At 46.7% G+C, this 25,864-nt stretch overlaps 1 protein-coding gene across 2 annotated transcripts in view; it reads left to right on the top strand.

Annotated features, from left to right (window-relative positions):
• Positions 1-25,864, top strand: part of LDAH (lipid droplet associated hydrolase) — a 107,373-nt gene that overhangs the window by 31,778 nt on the left and 49,731 nt on the right. For both annotated transcript variants that reach the window (XM_060272438.1, XM_060272439.1), the window contains one exon: positions 850-1,019. In XM_060272438.1, coding sequence (XP_060128421.1) covers positions 850-1,019 — 170 coding nt within the window. The remainder of the gene's footprint in view (positions 1-849; positions 1,020-25,864) is intronic.

Here is a 25,864-nt window from a genome sequence, read left to right as displayed (position 1 = left end):
AACCTGGGTCTTAACAGCAGAATCCTATTTGTGTCTGCTCATAATAATAGTAATAATTTATTATTTCTACCCCACCTATCTAGCTGGGTTTCCCCAGTCACTCTTGCTCAGAAGTAAGTATCTTTGAATTCATGGGGGAAAACAAAAATAAAAAAATCCTTCCAGTAGCACCTTAGAGACCAACTAAGTTTGTCATAGGTATGAGCTTTCATGTGCATGCACACTTCCTCAGATACACTTCTTCAAATACTTCTTTGAATTCAAGGGGGTTTGCTTCCAGGTAAATGTGTATAGGACATGTATTACTCTGGAATTCCATCCATTATGACACACTGGGTATTTCCTTTGTGAACATTGCTAAAATGGGGTGGGAGTTTTCCTTGGGAACAAGGAGAGAGTTCGTGAGTCAGCTTTTAAAGACCTATGTATGCCCTTCCATGAAATGTAATTTAATGTGGGGAGAAGTCACAGCTTGGAGCTACCATAATTTTAGGTAATGTTGTATGTCAGAGGTAGCCAACATGGTCCCTTCCAGAAGTTTTGGACTATGTCGACCCTTACCCCTGACCATTGGCCGCACTAGATTACGCCAATGGCAGTTGTAGTCTGCACTTGATGGAGGGCACCTTTGTTGTAGGTGGAATCCCATGGCATAAAGTTGGCCTTTCTCAAGAGAACTTGGTCGTTCCATTCCTTAATCAATCACCCCAGCACCGCTAATGTCATATTATAATAAGTTGTGAAAAGTTTTGGCCTTCTTTTCAAAGAACAGTCATAAGAAGCTAGAATGAATGAGATTAAACCTCTTCAAAGCGAAGGAAATGAAATATGTTTTGGGGTTCTTTGCAGAGACGGATGTTAATAAACTAGATGATGGCTTTGGACTTCGTGGACAAATAGAACACAAGTTGAGCTTTATTCGAAAGAATGTACCGAAAGATGTGAAGCTTGTGCTCATTGGCCATTCCATCGGTGCCTACATGATCATTGAAATGTTGAAGCGTGCACGAGATGTGGAGGTATGTCAGAGATGCCTGAACTTGTTGACCTCTTGCCATCCCCTCCCCTCCCCTTGACCCTTCTCCACACAGACTGTAATTTTCTAGCAACTGTTTTCATTTGCTCAAGATGGGCTGAGAAACCTGTTGGCTTATTTGATGGTTTGGTAATGCTTTTGCTGATATTTAATACAGACCCCCGATGATCTAATAATTACGTAGGGTATAAATGCAAAAAAGTTAACACCGCAATCTATAAATGATTATTATTACTATTGTTATTTATTCCATTTATATGCAGTGGTACCTCGGGTTAAAAACACCTCAGGTTACAAACACTTCGGGTTACAGACTCCGCTAACCCGGAAGTAGTACCTCGGGTTAAGAACTTTACCTCAGGATGAGAACAGAAATTGCATGCGGCGGCAGTGGGAGGCCCCATTAGCTAAAGTGGTACCTCCGGTTAAGAACGGTCTCAGGTTAAGAACTGACCTCCAAAACAAATTAAGTTCATAACCAGAGCTACCACCAATGATGTTAAAGAACATCAATGATAAAAGACATAATAAAAAGCATACTGACAGAGCAGCGTAATGTGAGTTGCAGAATTTGGTGCAGCTGTGGTATGAAGTGGTTTTGATTGCAGAATACGCGCAGCCCAGCCATAGTATATAATAAAAGGGGTTGCTGGTGCAGTTTCTTAGCTGGTCCCCTTTTAAGTGGAGGTTCCCTGGCATGTGCATGAAAACAAGGAGGCTGGTCTTCCATCAGAAAACAAGGTCCTGGGAAATACCCACCCTCTGTCTCTGCTCTCTTCCCCACTCTCTGTGAGCCAAAAAATACCTCTGTGTGAGACCAACAGCTCTACAAGCAACAGCTGAAGGAAGAAGTTGCTTAGTTACTATACTGGCAATTGTGTTTAAGGGCAGGAATAATACATTCTGCTGATAGAAGGTAAAGGTGACTATGGGGTGCGGCACTCATCTCGCTTCAGACCGAGGGAGCCGGCATTTGTCCACAGACAGCTTTCTGGGTCATGTGGCCAGCATGACTAAACTGCTTCTGGCGCAACGGAAATACCATTTTCCTTCCCGTCACAGTGATACCTATTTATCTACTTGCGCTGGTATGCTTTCAAACTGCTAGGTTGGCAGGAGCTGGGGCAGAACAATGGGAGCTCAGCCCATTGTGCGGTTTTGAACCACTGACCTTCTGATCGGCAAGCCCTTACAGCCTGTAAGACTCCGGTTACCCACCTGGGATACCTGGGGTCGTCCCACCCCTACAGTGGTTAGAACAAGAGGCAGCTCTTTCGCTGTTGTGTGCCCTCTAAATTGGATTCTTCTTCTTACCAGTTGTGGTGGGTCTGGATTTTAGTAAGAGATTGGTGCTAAAGGAGACCCCCTGGGACAACCTTTAAGCAAGCTCCATCAATCCTCTTATACAACACCTGTCTAAGAGAAAGGTGGTCCATGCCCAACAGGTAGAACAAATGGTTAAGGCAAAGCTTAGTCAATCTATTAAATATTGTACCTTTTTATGTTGCTTATAGTTCATTCACTAAAATACATGCCTTCAAATTATTAATTTTTCTACAATTTCTATGCGCTTAAATTTTCCTCTTTTTTCCCCTAAGCTACAAATTAATAAAATGTCATTAAACATCTCTTCTTCTTCCCCTGCACTCAAAGGTTAGGATTAACCCTTTTGTGGTACTGTAACTGAGCTTGCAAATGGGACCGACCTATTTTTTATTTATTCATGTTGCATTTAACCCTTCCCCCTTGTTATTTATTTATTTTACTTATTTCATAACTTATTTCGGAACGGATTGAGGTTGAATCCCGACAAGATGAAAGTACTCTTTCTTGGGGACAGGGGGCGGGCAGGTGTGACGGATTCCCTGGCCCCGAATGAGGTGACACTGCGGGGGTCATTTGGGACTCACAGCTGTCTATGGAGGTGCAGGTTAATTCTGGGTCCAGGGCAGCTGTCTACCAGCTCCATTTGGCATGCCAGCTGAGAGTCTAGCTGCCTGAACAATGTCTCACCAGAATGATACATACCCTGGTTATTTCCCACTTGAACTACTGCAATGCAGTCTATGTGGGACTACCTTTGGTGACTGGGAGCAGTCAGTGGGGCCACATAGCATCAGTCCTGAAGTAACTTCATTGGCTCCCAGTACGTTTCCGAGGACAATTCAAAGTGTCAGTGCTGACCTTTAAAGCCCTAAATTACCTCAGTTCTGTATACCTGAAGGAGCGTCTCCACCTCCATTGTCCAGTCCAGGCACTGAGGTCCAGCTCTGAGGGCCTTCTGGCGGTTCCCTCACTGCAAGAAGTGAGGTTACAGGGAACCAGGCAGAGGGCCTTCTCGGTAGTGGCGCCTGCCCTGTGGAACGCCCTCCCATCAGATGTCAAGGAAATAAACAACTAACTGACTTTTAGAAAATATCTGAAGTCAGCCCTGTTTAAGGAAACTTTTAATTTTTGATGTTTTCTCGTGTTTTTAATATTCTGTTGGGAGCCACCCAGTGTGGCTGGTGCAACCCAGTCAGATGGACAGGGTACAAATAATAAAAATTAGCAGTACCGTAGTAGTATAACCTGTAAACACCATTTGAATGTAAAACAAACAAGCAAGCAACCCTCAAAGTGGTTTACATGGAACCCAGGGCAGTGAACATGTCGTTTCCAGTGGTTACTCATCCAAGCACTGACCAGATCTGCAAAACAGTGTATCATGACCATATCATATATTTTATACATAATACATGATGGTCAGTCCAACTAGAAAGCTTAAGTTTCCACAAAAGAGTTATTTTTGTAATCCTCAGGGGGTGGGGAAGTAAATAATTACATTCAATATTAAGCAGTGGAGTAATCTAGAAAATAAGAATGCTTCTTTGGCCAGGATATTTTGCTCACATAGTACTACCTGGTTTCAATTATATTTGAATGGTTGAGTTGTCCTTTCTCTTTCTTTTACCTGGCCCCATCGATGCTGCTGGCAGAACAATGATTTGCTAGTGTGTTGAAACTATAAGGTATGTTTAGGACACTTTGAGAGAGCCCTGTTTGCTGGAAGTTAACTTGCTGCATTTAAGACATGCTCAACAATAGAAAATATTTGTGTGAGCCAAATTGTTATGCAACTCCTGTCCCTTTGCCAGAAATAAGTTAGCCGTTACGTTTTATGACATATGAAGTGTGATAATAAGAAACTTGTGTTTCTGTCTCTTTTCTTATTTTTACTGGAATATTTTATTCCCAGTAGAGCTCAAGCTCATATGTGTAGTTTAGTAGCTGGATCATTTGTTTGTGTGCTTGTGAGTGCTTTCGCTATATTCCTTTATTATAGTATTCCAGTTTTGGTTTAGTCTTAAATGCACTGTGGGTTTGTTTTTGTTTGGCTTTTTTAAGCTGCCGCATTTTTATTTTCTGAACTAGAATGTAACGTTATTTTAGTCACTCTCTAGGTTTCTGTACTGAAAAAGCATGATTTGAGGGAATTATTGAACAAAGCCAAAACTGCCTTTTGATGGGTTATATGGAAGAAAACAATTATTTGCATAGAGTGGCATGCAAGTGTTCTATCTGAATTATTTGGGCACTGTGATCCGGCCAGCTGCCTCTGCCCCTGCCCCCTTTCAACTCCCCTGACACCTGCCCATCTTACTTACCATATCTACATGGGGGACATTTGTACACTAGAGTTGCACAGTCTAAACATTTCAGAATGGGGATGCGCAAATGAAGCTTACATGCAACGAGGTTTACATAGGGTTGCCATATTTTGAAGAGCAAAAAACGAGGACAAATTTGCAGACTTCAACCACACCTGCTGAAATTCCCCTTGCCACAAATGCACCTTCTGCTAAAGGCGCCGAAGTTCCGCCTTCTCACCTGGCGATGCTGCTCCAGATTCCCCCGGTCCTCTCTCGTTCCCTAAAATCAAAGCCAGTGTGGTGTAGCGGTTAAGAGCGGTAGACTCGTAATTTAGTGGACCGGGTTCGCGTCTCCGCTCCTCCACATGCAGCTGCTGGGTGACCTTGGGCTAGTCACACTTCCCTGAAGTCTCTCAGCCCCACTCACCTCACAGAGTGTTTGTTGTGGGGGAGGAAGGGAAAGGAGAATGTTAGCCGCTTTGAGACTCCTTTGGGTAGTGATAAAGCGGGATATCAAATCCAAACTCTTCTTCTTCTTCCTATCCCTTTTTTAAAAAATAATAATAATGATTTTTATTAATTTTCCATTTAAACATAATCACACCATCATTATCCACTTTACCTCTTTGGCTCTTTAGAGCCTATCGACTTCCTTCCCTCCCACCTCTTGGCTTTGAAAGTTAACCTTTATATCACGGCATTTTATATATTTTCCAGTTCTAGTAAGACTATCACAAAATACCTCAAAATTTAAATAAATACAGAAAGGTATTACAAATCTTCCGATCGCCCTACTAGTGTTGTTCATTGCTTACAATGATCTTTCAAATATTGTATAAATTTACTCCAGTCTTTTTGGAATACTTGATCGTGCTGGTTTCAGATTTCCCCCGTCAGCTTTGCCAATTGTGCAAAGTCCATCATTTTCATCTGCCACTCTTCTTTTGTTGGTACCAAAGCCTTCCTATCCCTTAGCAGAAGTGCTTTCTCCCAGCTGCTGGCGACTCCATGTGCCTCGTCCTTGCCCCACACAAAGGCCCCAGAGCCCCGCTTCCTCCTTCCTCCTCCCTCCCCGCTTTCCAGTCCCTTGTCCTCTGGCCGCCCTCTCCAACACTCTCCTAGCCAAACCCAGGGACCCTCTCTCTGCACAACCCCTCGCTTTTAGCACCTAGCATCCTGCACGCCCTTCCCTCGCAGCGCCGATTGTTCCAAGCATCCATGGCCAACCCTCGTGCTGCATCTCCCCCCCCCCCAATCAATCAATCAGCAGCTGAACTGGGTTCCACACAGTCACAAAAGCAAATGAACCGCAAAAAGCCTCAAAAACAAAAACACAAAATGAATAGCAAAAACAGAAGCGCCAAACTTAATCCGTTCCGGAAGTCCGTTTGACTTCCGAAATGTTGGAAAGAAAGGCACAACTTCTGATTGGTACCACCCCGGAAACAATAGCCGACAGCCACATCAGACGTTCAACTTCGTTTAAAAACCAGAACACTTGCTTCCGAGTTTTCGGCGTTTGGGAACCAATGCATTTGAGTACCAAGGCGTTTGAGAACCAAGGTACCACTGTATCACTGTTCCTGTGTCTGTCATCAAAGGTGTTCACTGTATTTGTGATCATAGGTCAGCGTTTCTCAACCGGTGTTCCGCGGCACAGTACTGTGCCGCAAGACACCGGCTTGTGTGCCGCGACGTGTGGCGAGGAAAAGGGCGCTTTGCATTGCTGACGGACTTCCGGTGAGGCAAGATGGCGCGCGGCACGGCAGCGCAAAGCTCCTGAGAGCGACCAGTGTGCCCGTGCCGCCAGCCTAGCCTCCGGACCGCTGGAACCACCACCGCCGGTACGCGGGCGCCAAGTGAGCCCAGCGGATTGACCGGGGAGGTGCTGGAGGCACCCCCCACCGCGACCCCACTGGAGCGACACCGAAAGTGCCCGGCTGGAGGATCGGCGGACCCCTGGGCTCCGCGGCAGCCGCGTGGGCGTCAGAATCGCCCGGCGGATCAAGCGGGGAGCCGCTAAAGCCCCCCAGCGAGCCCGCCTGCGGCCGGGAAGAGCTCTGAAGCCTGGGACCTCCCACCACGCGACGGCCCTGCCTCGTCGCCGCAGCCGTCGCCACCCCAGCCGCCCCAGGAGAAGAGGAAAAGGAGGGAGCCCCCCCCAGGTGAGGGAAAAAGGGAAAGATAGGGAGGAGAGGGCCCCTCGCCACCCCCCAACCCAGGTGAGAGCGCCTGGTGGGTCCGCCTGGCTACCGCGCAGCAGTTCTTCGTCTCCCCTCCAAACTAAACTAAATATAGGGCGGCACAGAGTTGGTGTGCCGCGGGATTTTTTTTTCATAGAACAAGTGTGCCGTGGCCCAAAAAAGGTTGAGAAACACTGTCATAGGTCACCTTTTCTCATCAATTAAATTATGAGTTTAATTGATCACTCAAAATGTTAAAGCATATTTTTTTTGCTCCATAAGACACACTTTTTCCCTCCCAAAAAGGAAGGGGGAAAGTCCGTGCGTCCTTTGGAGCAAAGGCCAGAGCCAGAGCCGTGTGCAGCGGGAAACCGGTTCTCGGGCTGCTTCCGTGACAGCGGAGAGGGCTGCTTCCCTCTCTCACCCCCCCTCTCTCACCCCTCCCCTCCTTGTCTCTCTTTCTTTCTTTCTTTCTTTCTTTCATTTCTCTCTCTCTCTCTCACCCCTTCCCTCCCTCCCTCCCTCTTCCAACTTGAATAAAATATTTTGGGGGGGCAGGTAAGCCCCACCTCACATACCGTATCAGCCTTTCTCAACCTGTGGGTCCCCAGATGTTGTTGAACTACAACTCCCATCGCCCCTAGCTAGCAAGGCCAGGGCTCAGGGATGATGGGAGTTGAGGGATGAATTGGGAGTTGTAGTCCAACAACATCTGGGGACCCACAGGTTGAGAACCGCTGCAATTGATCTCAAGACAAAGTGCATGCACACTATATGAGTGACAATGCCCATCAACATGGGGAGGAATGACTTCCTCAAATATTTAATGGGGGGGGGGCAAAGGCACCTAGGCCTCTAGGAGTTGGCTACTATGCCTAGGACAATTCAAGAAAGCAAAATATTTTTTTCTTGTTTTCCTTGTCTAAAAACTAGGTGCGTCCTATGGTCAGGTGCGTCCTAAGGAGCAAAAAAAAAAAATTTGGTGGCCCGGGCTTAAAGGATTATCCTGCCCTCCTACGTGACGGTCTCCCAGAAACACATGATCTCATTTTTAAAAATTGTATCACTGCACTCCTTGCGGCAATGTATAAATACATTTCCAACATGTACCTGTTCTTGTGATGCGTGCATAATTTTTCATTTTGGGAAATGGGTAATATCTGAGTGTGAATTGAACCTACTTGTTTCAGTGAAGTGTGAACTCAGTTACGCAGTGATGTTAATTAATGCTAATTATTTTAGCTTCTAAACAAGACATATTAAATGTCCGAAAAAGAGAATCCAGTCCCAGCAGCTACTGAATCTCAGTCTGCTTTTTATCTCTTCTGCTTGCCAATTTTTTAAAAAATGATGAGAGCGAACATTCTCAAAATCTTAAAAGTCTCTAAGAATAATAAAAGCTCATGTCGATTCCAACAGGCCAAAGTTTGCTTTTATGTGTGCCTTATTCCTCTCAGCTGTTGTTAACCATGGTTCCTATGCAGTCATTGTGGAACATGGGCCAGAACTTCTTGTCAGATTGTTGGGCTTCAAGCCTGCTTGAAGATCTATTGAGAAATGCACTGGCAGTTCCCGAGTAGCGCCAATTCACTCAGGCAGGTTGTCGGTTTATTGCTTCACCTCTATAATTTAACTTAGCAGATTGAGGGGAAATCCATCTTGAGTTTCCCCTGGCTAATATTTGCCCATGATTCACAGTGTTAAAGACAGTGTGTCTAATCCAGGTTTGGTCCATCTAGGGCAGGCATCCCCAAACTGCGGCCCTCCAGATATTTTGGCCTACAACTCCCATGATCCCTAGCTAACAGGACCAATGGTCAGGGATGATGGGAATTGTAGTCCAAAACATCTGGAGGGCCGAAGTTTGGGGATGCCTGATCTAGGGCGACACTAGGACTTCGCTTTGAAATGAGGATATTTAGAAACTTTCCCAAGAAAACTATCTAGCATCAGCAGTGTACTTTTGAAAATTTGGGTTATTTGACTAAGTCAACAGTAAAACACAAAGCTCCTCAGCATTTGACCTCAGTAGGTGAATGCCCTATACATATTTTGCTGTGAAAATCTATGGTATCTAGCCTTGGAGGGTATAAACTTCAACCAGCCTCCCCATGTCTTCAGATCTTCTGGAGAGACCTTGCTCTATTAGTAGAGCTATGTTTCAGTTCCATAAAGGAGTGCATTTTAATTGTACATGATATCTCGAATTATTTCATTCTGTTTTAGCTTTATTGGGTTTTGTGTCTTTTATTCTGTTGCACATGCTTGCTGGTTTTAAACTATATTTGTATGTTGCATGAATTAATTTTATTCACCTTTTCCTGTTATCCTGCAACAGTACACCCCATTTCGTTCCGTCAAATTTCCTACCGAGTTATGTGAAAGGTTGCAGCCTGTTTAATTTGCTTGGCTTAAGTAATGTATATTTGACTTAGTCTGAAAGCCTAGTTTTGACAGTGGGAATTATTTTAGAGCCATGGCAGAAAAGTCACTAAACTATTTGGCAAGCAAATAAAATTCTTCAGTGAAGAATTTCTTCAGGCACAAAAGAATTCTGTAATGTGTATCCTACCCTTGAGATTTCAATAAGGTAACACTGTTAGTTGCATCAGATGGAATAGTCTGGGCAGGGCCACAGCGGTAGTTGCCTTGGCTCAAAATTTCAAAAAAAAAAAAAGAAGGTAGTGATAATTCAATGAAAAGTAGCACACTGCCCCCCTCACACAGAAAATCTCCCAATGTTTGTGTGAGCAAATTGAGCAGATTTCGGTGGCGACCGGTTGCTAGGATGCCCTCTGCATGGGCTTCAGAAAGATACCCACCCCCGGCCAATCCCGCTCTCCACTGTGCTCATCACTCAGTGGATTCTGTGGCTGCCTCTCAGGTAGGCCACCAAGCTATTGCCCCTTCATTCCAGCCTATCAGCGGGTGGTGCTGAGGATATTTGCCTTGCCCCGACTGCTGGCAACCCATGCTATGCCACTGGATGGAATTGAACCTTGTGTTTTTCTATATTTTCCATCAGCTGAAGCATTTCAGCTTGCCAGATGGAATTATTCCACCCCACACGGATGTGCTGTTCTGGGGTTTTTTTTCCTGGATGCTACTAGCCAAATTGGGGGGTGCAGGGAGAGAGGGAGGGGGGAATCCAGTTGCACAAGTGGAAGCTGATGGGCTGAATGGGTGAACCTGACCCATAGACAAGTAAGCAGAAGATTGTGTGAGGTTTTTATCACCATTTGCAATAACAAATTCAACTCTTGGTTTGGACATATGCTAATTCTTGAGACACAAAGGAATGCTTAAAGGAGGTTTGAAGTGGGTAAATCCCACTTGAAACTGATAGAAAACATTTTCTAGCTTTTGAGGTTCTTTTTAACTTTTACAGCCCAGGGCAGTGGAGTTCAAACAACCAGAAGAGTCACAGATGTTGGTGCAGATTGACCACCTGTGAGCTAGCATTTATTTATAGATAACTGAAGATGACTTTTAGCATTGTGAGACAGATTTTATTGACTGGGTTTATTACGGTACTTTATTCTTCTCCAAGCTGCTGTCACAGAATATATTTATTCTGTTCTCATATCTTTAAAGGCTATCAAGTTTGCTCTTGATATTCTACAGGGTCCAATTAAAGCAGGACTCTTAAAACAGGAATTTTATCAGAGGCTTTACTTATTTAACATTCTGTAAATCAAGAACAATTAGATTGTGGTTCACCAAATGAGTTGGGAGCGAGCCTCTGTCTCATTGATTTCACTGGAATCTAGCAAATGCCCTTTATCACTTCTTTGTTGATCGGCTCACTCGGGGGGGGGGGGGAGCATGGTAAAAAGAATATCCGTAAAGCTTTTGGGAATATCTGCATTTTAAAATTTACAGTAATTGTAAAGCCTAATAAATAGGGCAAAGACTTTAGAAGTAGCTAAGATCTAGACAGCATCTTAAAGAGCAGAGACATCACCTTGCCAACAAAGGTCCATATAGTTAAAGCTATGGTTTTCCCAGTAGTGATGTATGGAAGTGAGAGCTGGACCATAAAGAAGGCTGATCGCCGAAGAATTGATGCTTTTGAATTATGGTGCTGGAGGAGACTCTTGAGAGTCCCATGGACTGCAGGAAGATCAAACCTATCCATTCTGAAGGAAATCGGCCCTGAGTGCTCACTGGAAGGACAGATCCTGAAGCTGAGGCTCCAATACTTTGGCCACCTCATGAGAAGAGAAAAGACCCTGATGTTGGGAAAGATGGAGGGCACAAGGAGAAGGGGACGACAGAGGATGAGATGGTTGGACAGGGTCCTCGAAGCTACGGACATGAGTCTGACCAAACTGCGGGAGGCAGTGGAAGACAGGAGTGCCTAGCGTGCTCTGGTCCATGGGGTCACGAAGAGTCGGACACGACTAAACAACTAAACAACAACAAGATCTATTGGAGCACCTCAGGGAAGGGGATTGGCCCTCTCAAGTTTTTTTCAATAAAATATTACTCGTGATTCATCTGGGTGTTTTTTAAAATAAAATAAAAAATCTACAGTGAGATTTTTTTAAAAACCCACTTAAAACACTTCTAGGAAGTTACATGACATTAAAGTAGCAAAACATACCAAAATAGAACATAAAAGTAAAAGCCTGTTATTCCGCTGCAGTAGTCCAAGTGCAACATTACACTGAAGGGGAAATGAAGAATTAGAATCCAAATGACTGGTAAAATAAATAGTAGTAAGCAGAATTCATTAAGCAATCTGTTTAACAACCACTTTGTGTTGTGTTTTAGTGACATGAATGAGATTATTACAACATTGGTTATAATATTACTTAGGTAAGAGGGGAATGCATTTATCTGGATATTTGATTTATATCAGGATAGTCAATGGGGTATCCTCCAATTGCTTATTTGTTGGTTTATTGCAGGGGTGGCCAACTCCCAAGAGACTGCGATCTACTCATAGAGTTAAAAACTGGCAGCGATCTACCCCCTTTTTGGGGGTTCAGGTCAAAGTTGTTGAGCTTTTTTGTTCAGTTTTTTCAGTGAGAGGTAAAATGTTGAGGTTGTTTTAGGGGAGCCACAGTTGTTCAGCTTCTTTGGGGAGAGCCAATGATCTACCAGTGATCTACCGCAGACGTCCAGTGATCTACCACCAGATCACAATCTACCCGTTGGACATGCCTGGTTTATTGCATTTATATCCCACCTTTTTCTCCAAGGAGCTCAAGGGGACATGGTTCTCCCCTTCCTCATTTAATCCCTATGCGGCCGGTTAGGTACTGAGAGGTACTGACTAGCCCAAGGTCACCCAGTAGTTTCATGGCCAAGTGGGCTTAGTGGGGATATGAACCCTCCCAGGTCCTAGTCTGACACTAAGCATTCTCCCCTTATCTCTGATGATTGACAATGCTTGATGGGACTTGTGGACCTTGTGGATTTTGTTGGGCTCCCACTCCTGGCTTATATTGTTTTCTGTCTCCACATTTTTGGCAGCCATCTGTCTCGAGAGACAATGGAGTGCACTTGCAGGGGTGAAGACAAACCACTATGTTAGCAGCACTGAAGTGACCTCCCTGGGGTACAAGCTTGGGCAGTGTGTATGGAGGTCCTGGGCTGTCAGCCTTGCTGATGTGGTCCAAAGGAAAGCAGAGCAATGTGTTTGACACCAGCCCAGCTGCAGGAATTGCCATAAGGAGGTATACAAGGCGCCATCCAACCGCCTTAGGGACTCCACTTCAGATTTGTTCAGGGTTCACTCCTTAGCCTTTTCTTCTCCCAAATATATCCCACGAGGCAGGGAAGGTTTAGGATCACAGTTTTCCTTCTAGATGGGCAAACTTCCCAGGTTGGCGAGCCCCATCTGCCCCTCACTTCCCCCTACAGCACGTGCAGAAGCCGCCTTCTTGACTGTTGGACCCACTATTGGCCTCGTCCTCGCAATCCACCAGAGCCTGTCTTTGTATGCAGGGGAGGTCCCTAACTCACTGAGGATTTGAGACCCATTGGCTACCCTCACCTGATTTAGCCAGCCAGTCGAAGCTGTTCCCAGGGTGTGGCCACTGCCACATGCTTACAGCTTCTAGGAGCCACAGGTGAGAGTTTGGTGGGGTGCAGTGGGAACCAAAGGTGGACAAACTACTCCAAAAGGAGCATGACCAGAGGTTACCCCTCCCTTAACACCCCACACAACTCTCATTATACTTGACATTTGACTATGCCAGGCATAGGCAAACTCAGCCCTCCAGATGTTTGGGGACTGCAACTCCCATCATCCCTAGCTAAGAGAACCAGTGGTCAGGGATGATGGGAATTGTAGTCTCAAAACATCTGGAGGGCCAAGTTTTCCTATGCCTGGACTATGCTGTCTGGGATCGCTGGTGCTGATTTTATTATTTCTACCCTGCCCATCTGGCTGAGTTTTCCCAGCCGCTCTGAGCAGCTGTTTTTAGGCTTCCTCTCCTGTTTTTCTGTCGCCACATAGCAATAATCAATAATCTAGCAACCATCTATAATTTTCTATGCATTGATTTATTTGCCTTTGTGGCTTTCTGCTGTTTTCTTTATGTTAGTACAGGCTTAACATAAGGGTGCAGTATGTTAAATATAAGGCTCAGGTTTAAATGATGAAGGGTATATAATTTTCTAAGTCATCAGTCTTGTTTAAGGCACACTTACACATTCATTGCATTGTTGTGTGCTTTGCAAACACCTGAGAAACTTACGGGGAAAACATTCACATTGCTGACTTGTAGGTCTCCTGAAATGAACCCCAGAGCACATGCATCTGACAGCAGCTGAGATCAGCATGTCAGCAATTCAGATGTTGCATTATTAATCAGGATGCAGATGTGAGCATCACTCCGTGCCAGATAATAATGAACTGTCCAAATCGGTTGTTGAGTAAGTGTGATTAATACAAGAACCTTGCCAGCTAAAGCTGGAGGAAAAACTGCAACTTGCTCAGCTCAGCAAAACCTCAGAGAAGCAAAGTCCTGGAAGGACAAGGGTCCACTGATTTCTCCAGAGGAACCTTTGAATGGCAGCCTCATGGAACAAGTGGTGCTAAGGAGGGAAAAGGTCTTATAGATGCAGGAAAAGACGGCAAGCAAAATTCTGTGGAAAGTGTGCTTGAAGCTAGGGAAGCGACCCCGGAGCAGAGGGGGCCTTGAAAGCCCTGTTGCCCACTTTTATCCATCACGAAGCCTTGCACTTGCTGGGACGTGGGTGGCGCTGTGGTCTAAACCACGGAGCCTCTTAGGCTTGCTGATCAGAAGGTCTGCGGTTTGAATCCCTGCGACGGGGTGAGCTCCCATTGCTCTGTCCCAGCTCCTGCCAAGCTAGCACTTTGAAAGCACACCAGTGCAAGTAGATAAATAGGTACCGCTGTGGTGGGAAGGTAAATGGTGTTTCCGTGTGCTCTGGCTTCCGTCATGGTGTCCCATTGTGCCACACTTAACTGTCCCGTGGCTCTTTTACTTTTTACCTATACTTGCTAGAAATCAGTGGGCAAACCAACCGATTGTGATTGAGAGCCTTAGTTGCAAAGCATAGAATCATAGAGTTGGAGAGGGTCTTGAGGATCATCTAGTCCAACCCCCTGCAATGCAGGAATGTGCAGTTTTCCCTTATGGGGATTGAACCTGCAACCTTGGAGTTATTGGTACCAAGCTCTCAGCTATCCATGCTCAGTTCCTCAGCTTCTTGCCATCAGCTGGGCAGCAGACTGACCATTGCTTCTTCTTCTTCTGGGCAACAGTGGTGTGTTTCTCACCAATTTTCCTACGCACACACACACTCCCTTTGGACCATGTGAGGGTGTTTCAAAGTGACCACTGATAACTCACATTGCTGAATTTCGTGGAAGTCTCTGGAGGGAAAGGAAAGGTGAGGCAATAATGCAGCACAGTAGAGGAAACTTCTTCCGTGAATCTTCCTTTTGAGAGCCCATGCCTCTGTTCCTCTTTGGCACAATTGCATATTCCTCTTAAACATAATGAAAGAGGCTTTATTCGCAAGCATCTTTGCCTCACTCGCCAAGTCCAAAAGTTTGTCCCACCTAAATTGCTATTTGAAATAATCAGTTTTTAGTTTTTCTATGTAGGTCAGCCAGGGGTGTAGCTAGGGGGTGGTGAGGTGGGCCCCTGCCAGGGGCGCAGGAAATTGGGGGGATGCAAAAATTGGCTAAAAAATATGTCCGTAAATATAAATATTTATTATTGCCTCATAAGAAATGGTTTTAAATAGAGGGTGAATTGAATGATTTGGGGGGAGGGGTGGAGGAGAGGTGGAAAGAAGAGCTTATTTGTCCGTGGCTAGGGGACGCAATCTGGACAGTTCTGCCAGGGGCACAAGATCACCTAGCTATGGCTCTGAGGTCAGCAGAAGAGCATCCAGAAAGCAGCTTTTTGGATATATGTATGCATCAGTTTTCTCTTTCCCAGGCTAAACAAACCTGTCCTTTTCAGTCTTTCACTGTGTCACTTTCTAGTATTGTAAAATGCTTCCTGCTTCTCTGTGTATTAAATGAATAATTTGGATCTAATTGCGAATAGGGAAAGGCTGCACAGGGTGCTCATTTTGTGCGGAAGGCGCTCTTTGTATGCACAAAGGCATTCTCTCCTTACCATTTAACATGGCACTGACTTGAGGGCTTAATCGGTGGCCAATACTCCCATCTGCAGGAAGTTGTGTGGCATTTTTAATGCTCAGCACCATGTATACATAAGCCAGTGGTGTAAGGGATGAGTGCATGCGTGTGTGAGAGAGAACCTGCCTCGAATTGTTTCTCCTTACAAAAGTATATTGTGAAACTTTTCCATTGGGTGCAGTGGAGAGGCTCAAGGTCCAACAGGAAAGTGATGGTTAGTTTTCTTTCTTTCTTGGACTTCCATAATGGGAGTGACTGGAAGTTTTAAGGTGTGCAACTGTGATACTACATTGCCGTGCAAGCTTCTATGTGCCCATCTTCCAGCCAATAAACTACCATCCCTCTCCCACCCCCCACTCTGTCTTCTTCTAATCTTTTTCTGCTTTTGATTAAGACATATAAGCCCCTTCACAGTTGATATTATCATATCATTGTGAATACCGGCCCTTTTCTCCACAGAATGGTGTTGTCCGCTTTTTGAGCTCTGAATGTAAAGGTAAAGGGGCCCCTGACCATTAGGTCCAGTCGTGACCGACTCTGGGGTTGCGGCGCTCATCTCGCGTTATTGGCCGAGGGAGCCGGCGTACAGCTTCCAGGTCATGTGGCCAGCATGACTAAGCCGCTTCTGGCGAACCAGAGCAGCACATGAAAACACTGTTTACCTTTCCACTGTAACCGTACCTATTTGCACTACTTGCACTTTGATGTGCTTTCGAACTGCTAGGTTGGCAGGAGCAGGTACCGAGCAACGGGAGCTCACCCCGTTGTGGGGATTTGAACCACCGACCTTCTGATCGGCAAGCCCTAGGCTCAGTGGTTTAACCCACAGTGCCACCCGCGTAAAATCTGAATGTAAAATCCCCTCAAAAAAGTGGGCAACTTTGGTATGAAAGTAGGGTAAGGGCTTTCCCCCCCACCTGGAACTCACCAGAACTCAATTCCGGCACCTCTCAGTTGGGCGCCATTGTCATTATAAAAGGACAAGAGAGACGTTCATGGTGAGTTCTGGCATCTCTTTTTCTAGAAAAATAGCACTGAGCAGGGTCATCAGCTCAGTCTGTCCATGGCATAAGGCAGTGGTTTTCAACCAGTGTGTTGTGGCACCCTGGGGTGCCTTGAATGATGGTCAGGGGTGCCGCGGGCAGTACTGGCCTCTGTCCCTCTTTCCTTCTCTCCTTCCCTCCTCTGATGCCCTCTTGCGTCTCTGCCTCCCAAAGGCTTGCGTAGCTGTTTGTTGCAGCAGCCCTGGCTACAAGCTCCCTAGGCGAATGGTGCCTTTGGGGCTGGCCGTGGGGGTGCTTCCCAGGCCCATGGGGGGGGCAGTGGGAGGAGGCACTTCTCTTTGGGACAGAGGGGCAACTCAGAGAGCAGGCGCGGCAGCATTGGCTGCCCAGAGGACTCCCAAGAGGAGAGGAGGCTGAGGGAACACTCCACAGGGGAGGGTGTTCGGAAAAAGGGTGCTGGCTCTGCAGACAAGGTCTGACCTAACTGAGCTCCTGAGCCCCACAGGGTTGCCACAGAAAGGACGTAGTTGGCCAAGGGAGCCATGAACTCAAAAAGGTTGAAAACCTCTGGCATACGGAATTGCCAAATAACTTGGCTTAATATGTCAGATTGAGGTTGAATCCTCACAAGACTGAAGTACTGTTTCTGGGGGATAGGGGGGCAGGCAGGTGTGGGGGATTCCCTGGTCCTGAATGGGGTAACTGTGCCCCTGAAGGACCAGGTGTGCAGCCTGGGAGTCATTTTGGACTCACAGCTGTCCATGGAGGTGCAGGTTAATTCTGTGTCCAGTCTGGCACAGTCTGTCTACCAGCTCCATCTGGTACGCAGGCTGAGACCCTACCTGCTCGCAGACTGTCTCACCAGAGTAGTGCATGCTCTGGTTATCTCCCGCTTGGACTACTGCAATACACTCTACGTGGGGCTACCTTTGAAGGTGACCTGGAAACTGCAATTAATCCAGAATGCGGCAGCCAGACTGGTGACTGGGAGTGGCTTCCGGGACCACATAACACCGGTCCTGAGAGATCTACATTGGCTCCCAGGACGTTTCCGAGCACAATTCAAAGTGTTGGGGCTGACCTTTAAAGCCCAAAACGGCCTCGGTCCTGAAGGAGCGTCTCCACCCCCATCGTTCAACCCGGACACTGAGATCCAGCGCTGAGGGCTTCTGGCGGTTCCCTCACTGCGAGAAGCAAAGCTACAGGGAAACAGGCAGAGGGCCTTTTTGGTAGTGGCACCCACCCTGTGGAACACCCTCCCATCAGAGGCCAGAGAGATAAACAACTACCTGACATTTAGAAAATACCTAAAGGTAGCCCTGTTTAGGGAAGTTTTTAATCTGTGATATTTTAATGTATTTTAATGTGTGTTGGAAGCTGCCCACCCCTGGCCTCTTCATGCGTGCATTGAGCCACCCTTAGATGCTTGGATTTCAGATATTGTTAAGAATGGTTGTTGCCACACTCATGGCGCTTTGTCTTCAGGGAAAGGGGTTAAGGAGTGTACATTCCTTTGTGTGTGAAGCTCCTATGCATGACTGTTGTATCACATACCCAGAGGTTGGTACTGATGCCCCAGCAGGCTAGAAAAAGAAAAAAGAAACGCCAATAAGGGCACTCTCTGGTGCTTTCTCACTTTTTTGCTCCTCCTCCGCCTCCTTCTGGCCAAACCCCATTGGCAATTATTTCCTGCCTTCTTTTATATACATCGCAGGCTTCGCTTTGCTCTTGGGTAACCTCAGCCAGAGGTTACCACTATCCTCCCATGCTATTACTACTGATCTCCCAGAAGCATAACTTTCCTGTTACCTCCCCGCCCTGTGGTCAAAGCCTTGCATACTCTGAAAAACCTGTGCAGAGCTGTAGTATCGCTGCTCCAAACGTCTGATAAGTTGTTCCAGGACTCCCAAGGTTTTCCCAGAAACACATTTTGAAAACCACAGACCTTGCCCCCATTATTCACCTCATAGCAAAATGTTGTTGTTTTGGTTTATGGGAAGAGGGGTGGCTTAATTGTAGAATGCACAATTTGCAAGCAAAGGGCCGTAGATTCAATCCCTAGTATCTCTGAGCAGGGCTTGTGAAAGAGTCCTATCCAAAATGCTGGAGAGCTGCCCCCTGTAGACCAGGAGCAGGGAGCCTTTCGCCCTCCGAATCATAGAATTATAGAAGGCACTCTAAGGATTATCTAGTCCAGTGTTTCCCAACCTTGTGCCTCCAGCTGTTTTCGGACTACAATTCCCATCATTCCTGACGACTGGTCTTGCTAGCTAGGGATGATGGGAGTTGTAGTCCCAAAACATCTGGAGGCACAAGGTTGGGAAACACTGATCTAGTCCAAGCCACTGCAGTGCAGAAATACACAACTGTCTCGTACAGGGATTGAACCTGCAAACTTCGCTTGAATGTTGTTGAACAGCAAGTGCCATCAATCCCAGTTGCCATGACCAATGGTCTCAGGGTGATGGGAGCTGGGGTCAAGAAACATCTTAAGGGCTACTTATCTGTATAACATCTTGAGCTAGATAGACCAACAGTAGAAGATGGCTCTCTGTTTTGCTACCTCTGACCCCAGACAAAGAATAGATAGCCCAGAAGCGGCCAGTTGGGAGCTTTGGTTGTGTGTGCTGTGCAATATAGCAGAGGAATGTGTGTTCTTCTTTCGTTGACAGCATGCTGTGTGTTGCACGCTGGTTTTCCCAAGAGGAGCAGTTGACCTGAGTTTGGCTACCACCTCCCCTTTCCCTGAGCTGTAGTTGAGTTTGCTCTCGTTTGACCCTTAAGTGACAGACTTGCCAAAGAAGAACAATGGGAAGTTTGTGAAGACAGTCATCATTTCAGCTTTGCACTTGTAAGATGCATACTGGTCTATTGTTTGCTTATTGAAAGACACTAAAGGCTGGCTGCTTTTATATCTGCAACAGAGAGGAGGAGGGTGAAGGAAATATGACAGCTTATTAATGCATATATCTTCTCCCTGCTCATCACAGTCCTATCTGCTTAGTTTATAGGTGAGTGTAGAAATCCCACACAATTTTATTGCTTGCCTGTGCCTTGCTCAAGAAGCTTTGCAAGGTGTGGGAGAGCAGCTTTTCCAAGTGCAGGAGGCAAGGGGCCAACTCAGGCAAATGAGAAAATGCAATCAAAGCAAACGAATGATTCCAATTTATTTTAAATATTCCTCAAGATGATGTTGTCCTCAGTATAGTTGTCCTCAGATGAAATATGCTTGTACTCTTTACCTGAAGCCTTTATATGCATGTAGGTTACAAACACTGCAAGGAAATTAGGCTTGAAAGGGAAGGGGGACATTTGTGCAGACCTATTTAAGCTTTTTTTTCCCTTGCTGCAGAGAGATCGTGAAATATATTTTAAAATCTTTCCTTACAGTCACAAAGATTTCATTTTTCTTTCTCATTTATCATTTCAACCCAGGGCGTTCTCTAGTATCTCAATATAGCGTCTCAACATGTTTTGAATTGTTTTGATTTATTGGTTGCCATAAAATGCCTACTTCCTCATTTGAAAGGTTTTTAGAAGAAGCGCAAGGCCTTCTGGTTTGATTTGGCTTTTATCATATGTATTTCTTAAGCCTGTTGTCTTTGTCCTTGGAGTTTTCTTGGCAGGGATACTGGAGTGGCTTGCCAGTTCCTTCTCCAGGTGGATCACGTTTAGTCAAAACTCTCCACTATGACCTGTCCATCTTGAGTGGCCCTGCATGGCATAGCTCATAGCTTCTCTGAGTTATTCAAGCCCCTTCGCCACGTCAAGGCATTGATCCATGAAGCCTTTGACTGTGTCGACCACAGCAAACTATGGCAAGTTCTTAAAGAAATGGGAGTACCTGATCACCTCATCTGTCTCCTGAGAAATCTCTATGATGGACAAGAAGCTACAGTTAGAACTGGATATGGAACAACTGATTGGTTCAAAATCGGGAAAGGAGTACAACAAGGTTGTATATTGTCTCTCTGCTTATTTAACTTATATGCAGAATTCATCATGCGAAAGGCTGGACTAGATGAATCCCAAGCCGGAATTAAGATTGCCGGAAGAAATATCAACAACCTCAGATATGCAGATGACACAACCTTGATGGCAGAAAGTGAGGAGGAATTAAAGAACCTTTTAATGAGGGTGAAAGAGGAGAGCGCAAAATATGGTCTGAAGCTCAACATCAAAAAAACCAAGATCATGGCCACTGGTCCCATCACCTCCTGGCAAATAGAAGGGGAAGAAATGGAGGCAGTGAGAGATTTTACTTTCTTGGGCTCCTTGATCACTGCAGATGGTGACAGCAGTCACGAAATTACAAGACGCCTGCTTCTTGGGAGAAAAGCAATGACAAACTTAGACAGCATCTTAAAAAGCAGAGACATCACCTTGCCTACAAAGGTCCGTATAGTTAAAGCTATGGTTTTCCCAGTAGTGATGTATGGAAGTGAGAACTGGACCATAAAGAAGGCTGATCGCCGAAGAATGGATGCTTTTGAATTATGGTGCTGGAGGAGACTCTTGAGAGTCCCATGGACTGCAAGAAGATCAAAACTATCCATTCTGAAGGAAATCGGCCCTGAGTGCTCACTGGAAGGACAGATCGTGAAGCTGAGGCTCCAATACTTTGGCCACCTCATGAGAAGAGAAGACTCACTGGAAAAGACCCTGATGTTGGGAAAGATTGAGGGCACAAGGAGAAGGGGATGACAGAGGACGAGATGGTTGGACAGTGTTCTCAAAGCTACGGACATGAGTTTGACCAAACTGCGGGAGGCAGTGGAAGACAGGAGTGCCTGGCGTGCTCTGGTCCATGGGGTCACGAAGAGTCGGACACGACTAAACGACTAAACAACAACAACAATTTCTTAAGCCATTATCCAGAACATAAGAATGGAACGTGCTGGATTAGGCCCATGGCCAGAGTTTCACTAGAGGTTCATCTAGTCCAGCATCCTGTTCCCATGAGATAAAATTTTATTGCTCTTGCCAAAGACCATGGCACCATCCAAAGAAGAAAAAAACAGAACAGCAATCACTACATATGCTATAAAACCATGGTCAAATCCACCAAACTTTCTTATTACACAGAATAAAAAGTAATTCTCAAATGTGCAAATTACATCTCTGAGTCCCCTTTGCAACGACCACCAGCCCATCCAATTTTTCTTTCTAATCCTCCTAGCTGCCAAGGCACAGAGAGGCACCTTGTAAGTCACAGGGTCATCAGTATCACCCAGCAGCCATTTCACCCTCTCTGCCCTGGTTAGATTTGTTTCCTTTGTGCATCCTGTTCTCTCATTGGCCAGTCCAGATGCCTTTGGGAACCCCAAAACAGGACCTATGCTGTAAAGCTGAATATTTAATTCTAAACTTAGATTTATTGTAATGGAATTTTTTCGTGTGCGTTTAAGTTGACGCAAACTTAAACTTAATAGAGCCGGTGGATAATAGTACCTGTTACTCCATTTCTCTCGCTTACGTGCAGAAGCACATACACCATCGCACTTGATTGCATTGTGAAGAGAACATGTTTGGTTTTCCCTTTTGCGTAAGGCAAGGGGAGTATTAAGCATCTTGCTACAGGTGCTCGAGTTGGAACCTTGAAAAGTTGCTTTGGCATTTGCTGAAGCACTGCATTCATGGAAGGGTGAAATTTCACTGCAGGGGGAATAAAAGGAATTTAGTAGCTGCAATTAGGAAATTCTTCTGAGGGGTGCCTATCTGTAGCTCGTGGACCGTGTCCACAAACATTGACCAAATGCAAAATGTTGTTTCTGACTGTTAATCAGAGCAGTGACATGGCCCTCTGGGATGGGAAAGCAAACTTTGCTTTACGGTGAGATTTTAGGAAAACACAGTTCTTTTTCCACACGGGCTGTTAAAAGCATGACTTTTAATCCTATTTTTAATGGCAGGCTTATTCCGCACTGCGCTGCATCACCAAGGCTGGGTGACTGCTGACACACTGCAAGGGATCAGAGGGAATCTTTGCTGTATAGGTTGCCAGTAGGCAGGATGAACCTCCTGCCACACCCTAGTCCGGTGGCTCTGAAGCTTCGGTTTCCAGCTGTGGTTGGACTACAACACCCATCATCCCTAGCTAGCAGGAGCAGTGCCCAGGGATGATGGGCACTGTAGTCCAACAACAGCCGGAAACCCAAGTTTGAGAAACACTGCCCTAGTCAATCTAGCTCAGTCATTTTGGACTGCACCTCCCATTATCCTCAGCTGTCATGGTCGTCAGGGCCGGCGCGTCCATTAAGGCGAACTAGGCAGTTGCCTAGGGCGCCAAAATGGAGGGGGCGCTGCTGGCTTCGCAGGACTCTGCCGCGCGGCCACTGCGCCCCGACGCCACCTACCCGCGTCTAGGGCGGGCGGCAGCAGTGGCACCGGTGCAGCCCAGGCATGCCCAGAGTGCCGAGAGCAGCAGCGTGTGGAGGACACGTGGGGTGAGAGCAGCCCCTTCCCGTGGCGCATGTGCGCCAGAGCTGGGCCTTTGGCTCCAGGCGCCGTCGCCGTGCTCTACTTCTCGGGCAGGCGGGAGCAGCTGCTGTTGCGCCCGGGAGTTCGTGGCTGAAGCCCGAGGGTGGCCAGAGCAACCCAGCCGTCGACGTCGCAGGTAAGCAGAAGGGGCGTTGGGAAGGGAAGGGGGTGAAGGCTGGGCCAGGCCTGCAGGGAGGAGGCAGACGCCCGGGGGGGGGGGGGCGCCAGAAGGTGATCTTGCAGCCTAGGGCGCAAAAAAAAACCATAGCACCGGCCCTGATGTTCGTGCTAACAGGGAGTTGCAGTTCATCACTTCTGGATGCACTGGGTTGGTGAAGACTGATCTAGCTGCTTGGAGCTTCTGAATCCCTATTGCCCAGGCCCCCTTCATTCAACCAAGCTCAGCGCAGAAATAGGCTTTGGATTTACTCAGTGATGTACTAGCATGGGGGACTGGGCGGCCGTGGCCCCGGGCACTTTTTTTTTTGATGGGGTGCAACAATAACAGGCTCACTCCTTGAGTCTAGAGCCATGGGGAGGGAAGCTACACTGGGCTGGGCCTACAGGGCCTGGCTTCGGTGCATGAGGGCACTGCGGAAACAGTTTCCTTGCACGACAGCCCAACATGGTCAGCCGTCCCGGGTCAGGCCTGACCCAGGGGTGGGAGAGGAGGAGAGGCGGTGGCAGCATCACTGCCCCTCTTCTCTGCTGGCATGTGAGTGTGCCCCCACCTGTCAGGCTTCAGAGACTTCCTCCTCCCCTTTGGTGGTAGATAAGCAGAACAAAGCGAAAGGAGAGCCAGTGTGGTGTAGTGGTTTAGAGCGGTAGACTCGTAATCTGGTGGACCAGGTTCGTGTCCCCGCTCCTCCACTAGACCTTGGGCTAGTCACACTTCTCTCTGAAGTCTCTCAGCCTCACTCACCTCACAGAGTGTTTGTTGTGGGGGAGGAAGGGAAAGGAGATTGTTAGCCGCTTTGAGACTCCTTAGGGTAGTGATAAAGCGGGATATCAAATCCAAACTACTCTTCTTCTTCTTCTTCTTCTTCTTCTTCTTCTTCTTCTTCTTCTTCTTCTTCTTCTTCTTCTTCTTCTTCTTCTTGCCATTTAGAGATTTTTAAGGATCATAGCGAGAAAACAAAGAATCCATTCCTAGGACGAAGGTGCTCCCAATTAAGGATATCCCCCACTTCCCCCTTTGTCACCCCACGTCAATTCTGTGTCTTGCAACCTGATCTCTCAACCACTGTGCTTTCTGTGCTGCCACCTTATCTGCCCTCCTTGTCCTTGGGCTCAGCGGATGGGCACTTTCCAGCAAAAGTGAGTCTGTTAACTCTCTCTCTCTCCCAGTTCTTCTCCTAGCTGTTCCCCACCCAGTTCTTCCCAACTTCTGTCTTCTGAACTATGTCCCTCTGCAAACCACTGTTCCAAATCTATACTGTCCCATGGCTCCTGGGAAGATTCAGGATTCTGATCATGAGCAGGGGGAGGGGGAGGCTCCCACCATTCAGTGGCGGAGCTTCATGCTCCGGCACCAGGGGGCGGAGAGCAAGTGGTGTGGCTGGCGCGCATCCCGGGGGTGTGGTGCATGTCCCGCAGGGGCATGGCGCCCAGTGCAGGTGGGGGAAAGCCATGATGGCCCCCCACCGGGATTGCGCTGCTGGGGGCAGTGCGCTCCCCCCACCGCACTCTTCCTCTGCTAGTGCCACCAGTGCAGCCGCCCTCAGCACGGTCCCTGACACCCCCACACTGCTTTTCGAGACTGGGATTGGGCAGTCTGCCCCAGCCTCGCAAAGCTGCACGGGGCTGCCAGGCAGCGTGAATCATAGAGTTGGAAGAGACCACAAGGGCCATCCAGTCCAACCCCCTGCCAAGCAGGAAACACCATCAGAGCATTCCTGACAGATGGCTGTCAAGCCTCCGCTTAAAGACCTCCAAAGAAGGAGACTCCACCACACTCCTTGGCAGCAAATTCCACTGTCAAACAGCTCTTACTGTCAGGAAGTTCTTCCTAATGTTTAGGTGGAATCTTCTTTCTTGTAGCTTGAATCCATTGCTCCGTGTCCGCATCTCTGGAGCAGCAGAAAGGCTGGTGCGCAACCGCCCCACAAGCAGCACGCACTTCCCCCATGCAGGCCATGAGCCTGACTTGGGTAGCATATGCTCCACCACTGGATTCACTTCCCCAAAGCACCAAATCTTTGTGAATCATCTTTAGAATACAAGGTATTGCTTCGCCACTCTTGGCACATGGGGAAATGTTTTAGCAAAGAAATTCCAGAGCATTGCCTTTTAAAACTAAGGAAACCAAATATCAATTTTATTAGAAAGGGGAAGAAAAAGCAAAGGCAACCAACATACATAGAATCATAGAGTTGGAAGGGACCGTGGGGGTCATCTAGTCCAACCCCCTACAATGCAGGGATCTTTTTGCCCAATGTAGGGTTTGAACCCATGACCCTGAAGTCTAGAGTCTCATGCTCTACTGACTGAGCTGTCCCAGAGAGCAGCTTTTTGATTCTTTCCTCTGTTTGGAGTGAATGAGAGGGTGTCTAGTTCCAGCATCCATTGAAATGAAATTTTAAGGGGAGTGTTTTATGTTGCAGACACAGAACAAGTACAAACAACTTTTCCCATTTCCTTCATAAAGTAAAGGGTTACAGCAGTTAACATATGAACATGCACAAAATTTGTGAGTTTGTGTGCCACACAGGCAGATAAAATATACATCAGCTCAAAACCCATATTGATTTGAAAAACAAAAATATATAAAAAGTTTGTTGGAATAAAACCCAGGGTTCAACATACATTTAGGAATTATGAGCCTGCAAAGTTCGACTTACGAACTGCGGTATCACTAAGTAAAGCTAGGTAACAATGCCAAAATGCAACATATC

The sequence above is a fragment of the Zootoca vivipara genome, chromosome 3, assembly GCF_963506605.1.
Source record: "Zootoca vivipara chromosome 3, rZooViv1.1, whole genome shotgun sequence".
NCBI classification, from domain to species: Eukaryota; Metazoa; Chordata; class Lepidosauria; order Squamata; family Lacertidae; genus Zootoca; species Zootoca vivipara.
The sequence above is the reverse complement of the archived record's forward strand: the minus strand, read 5'-3'. Positions and strand labels throughout refer to the sequence as shown.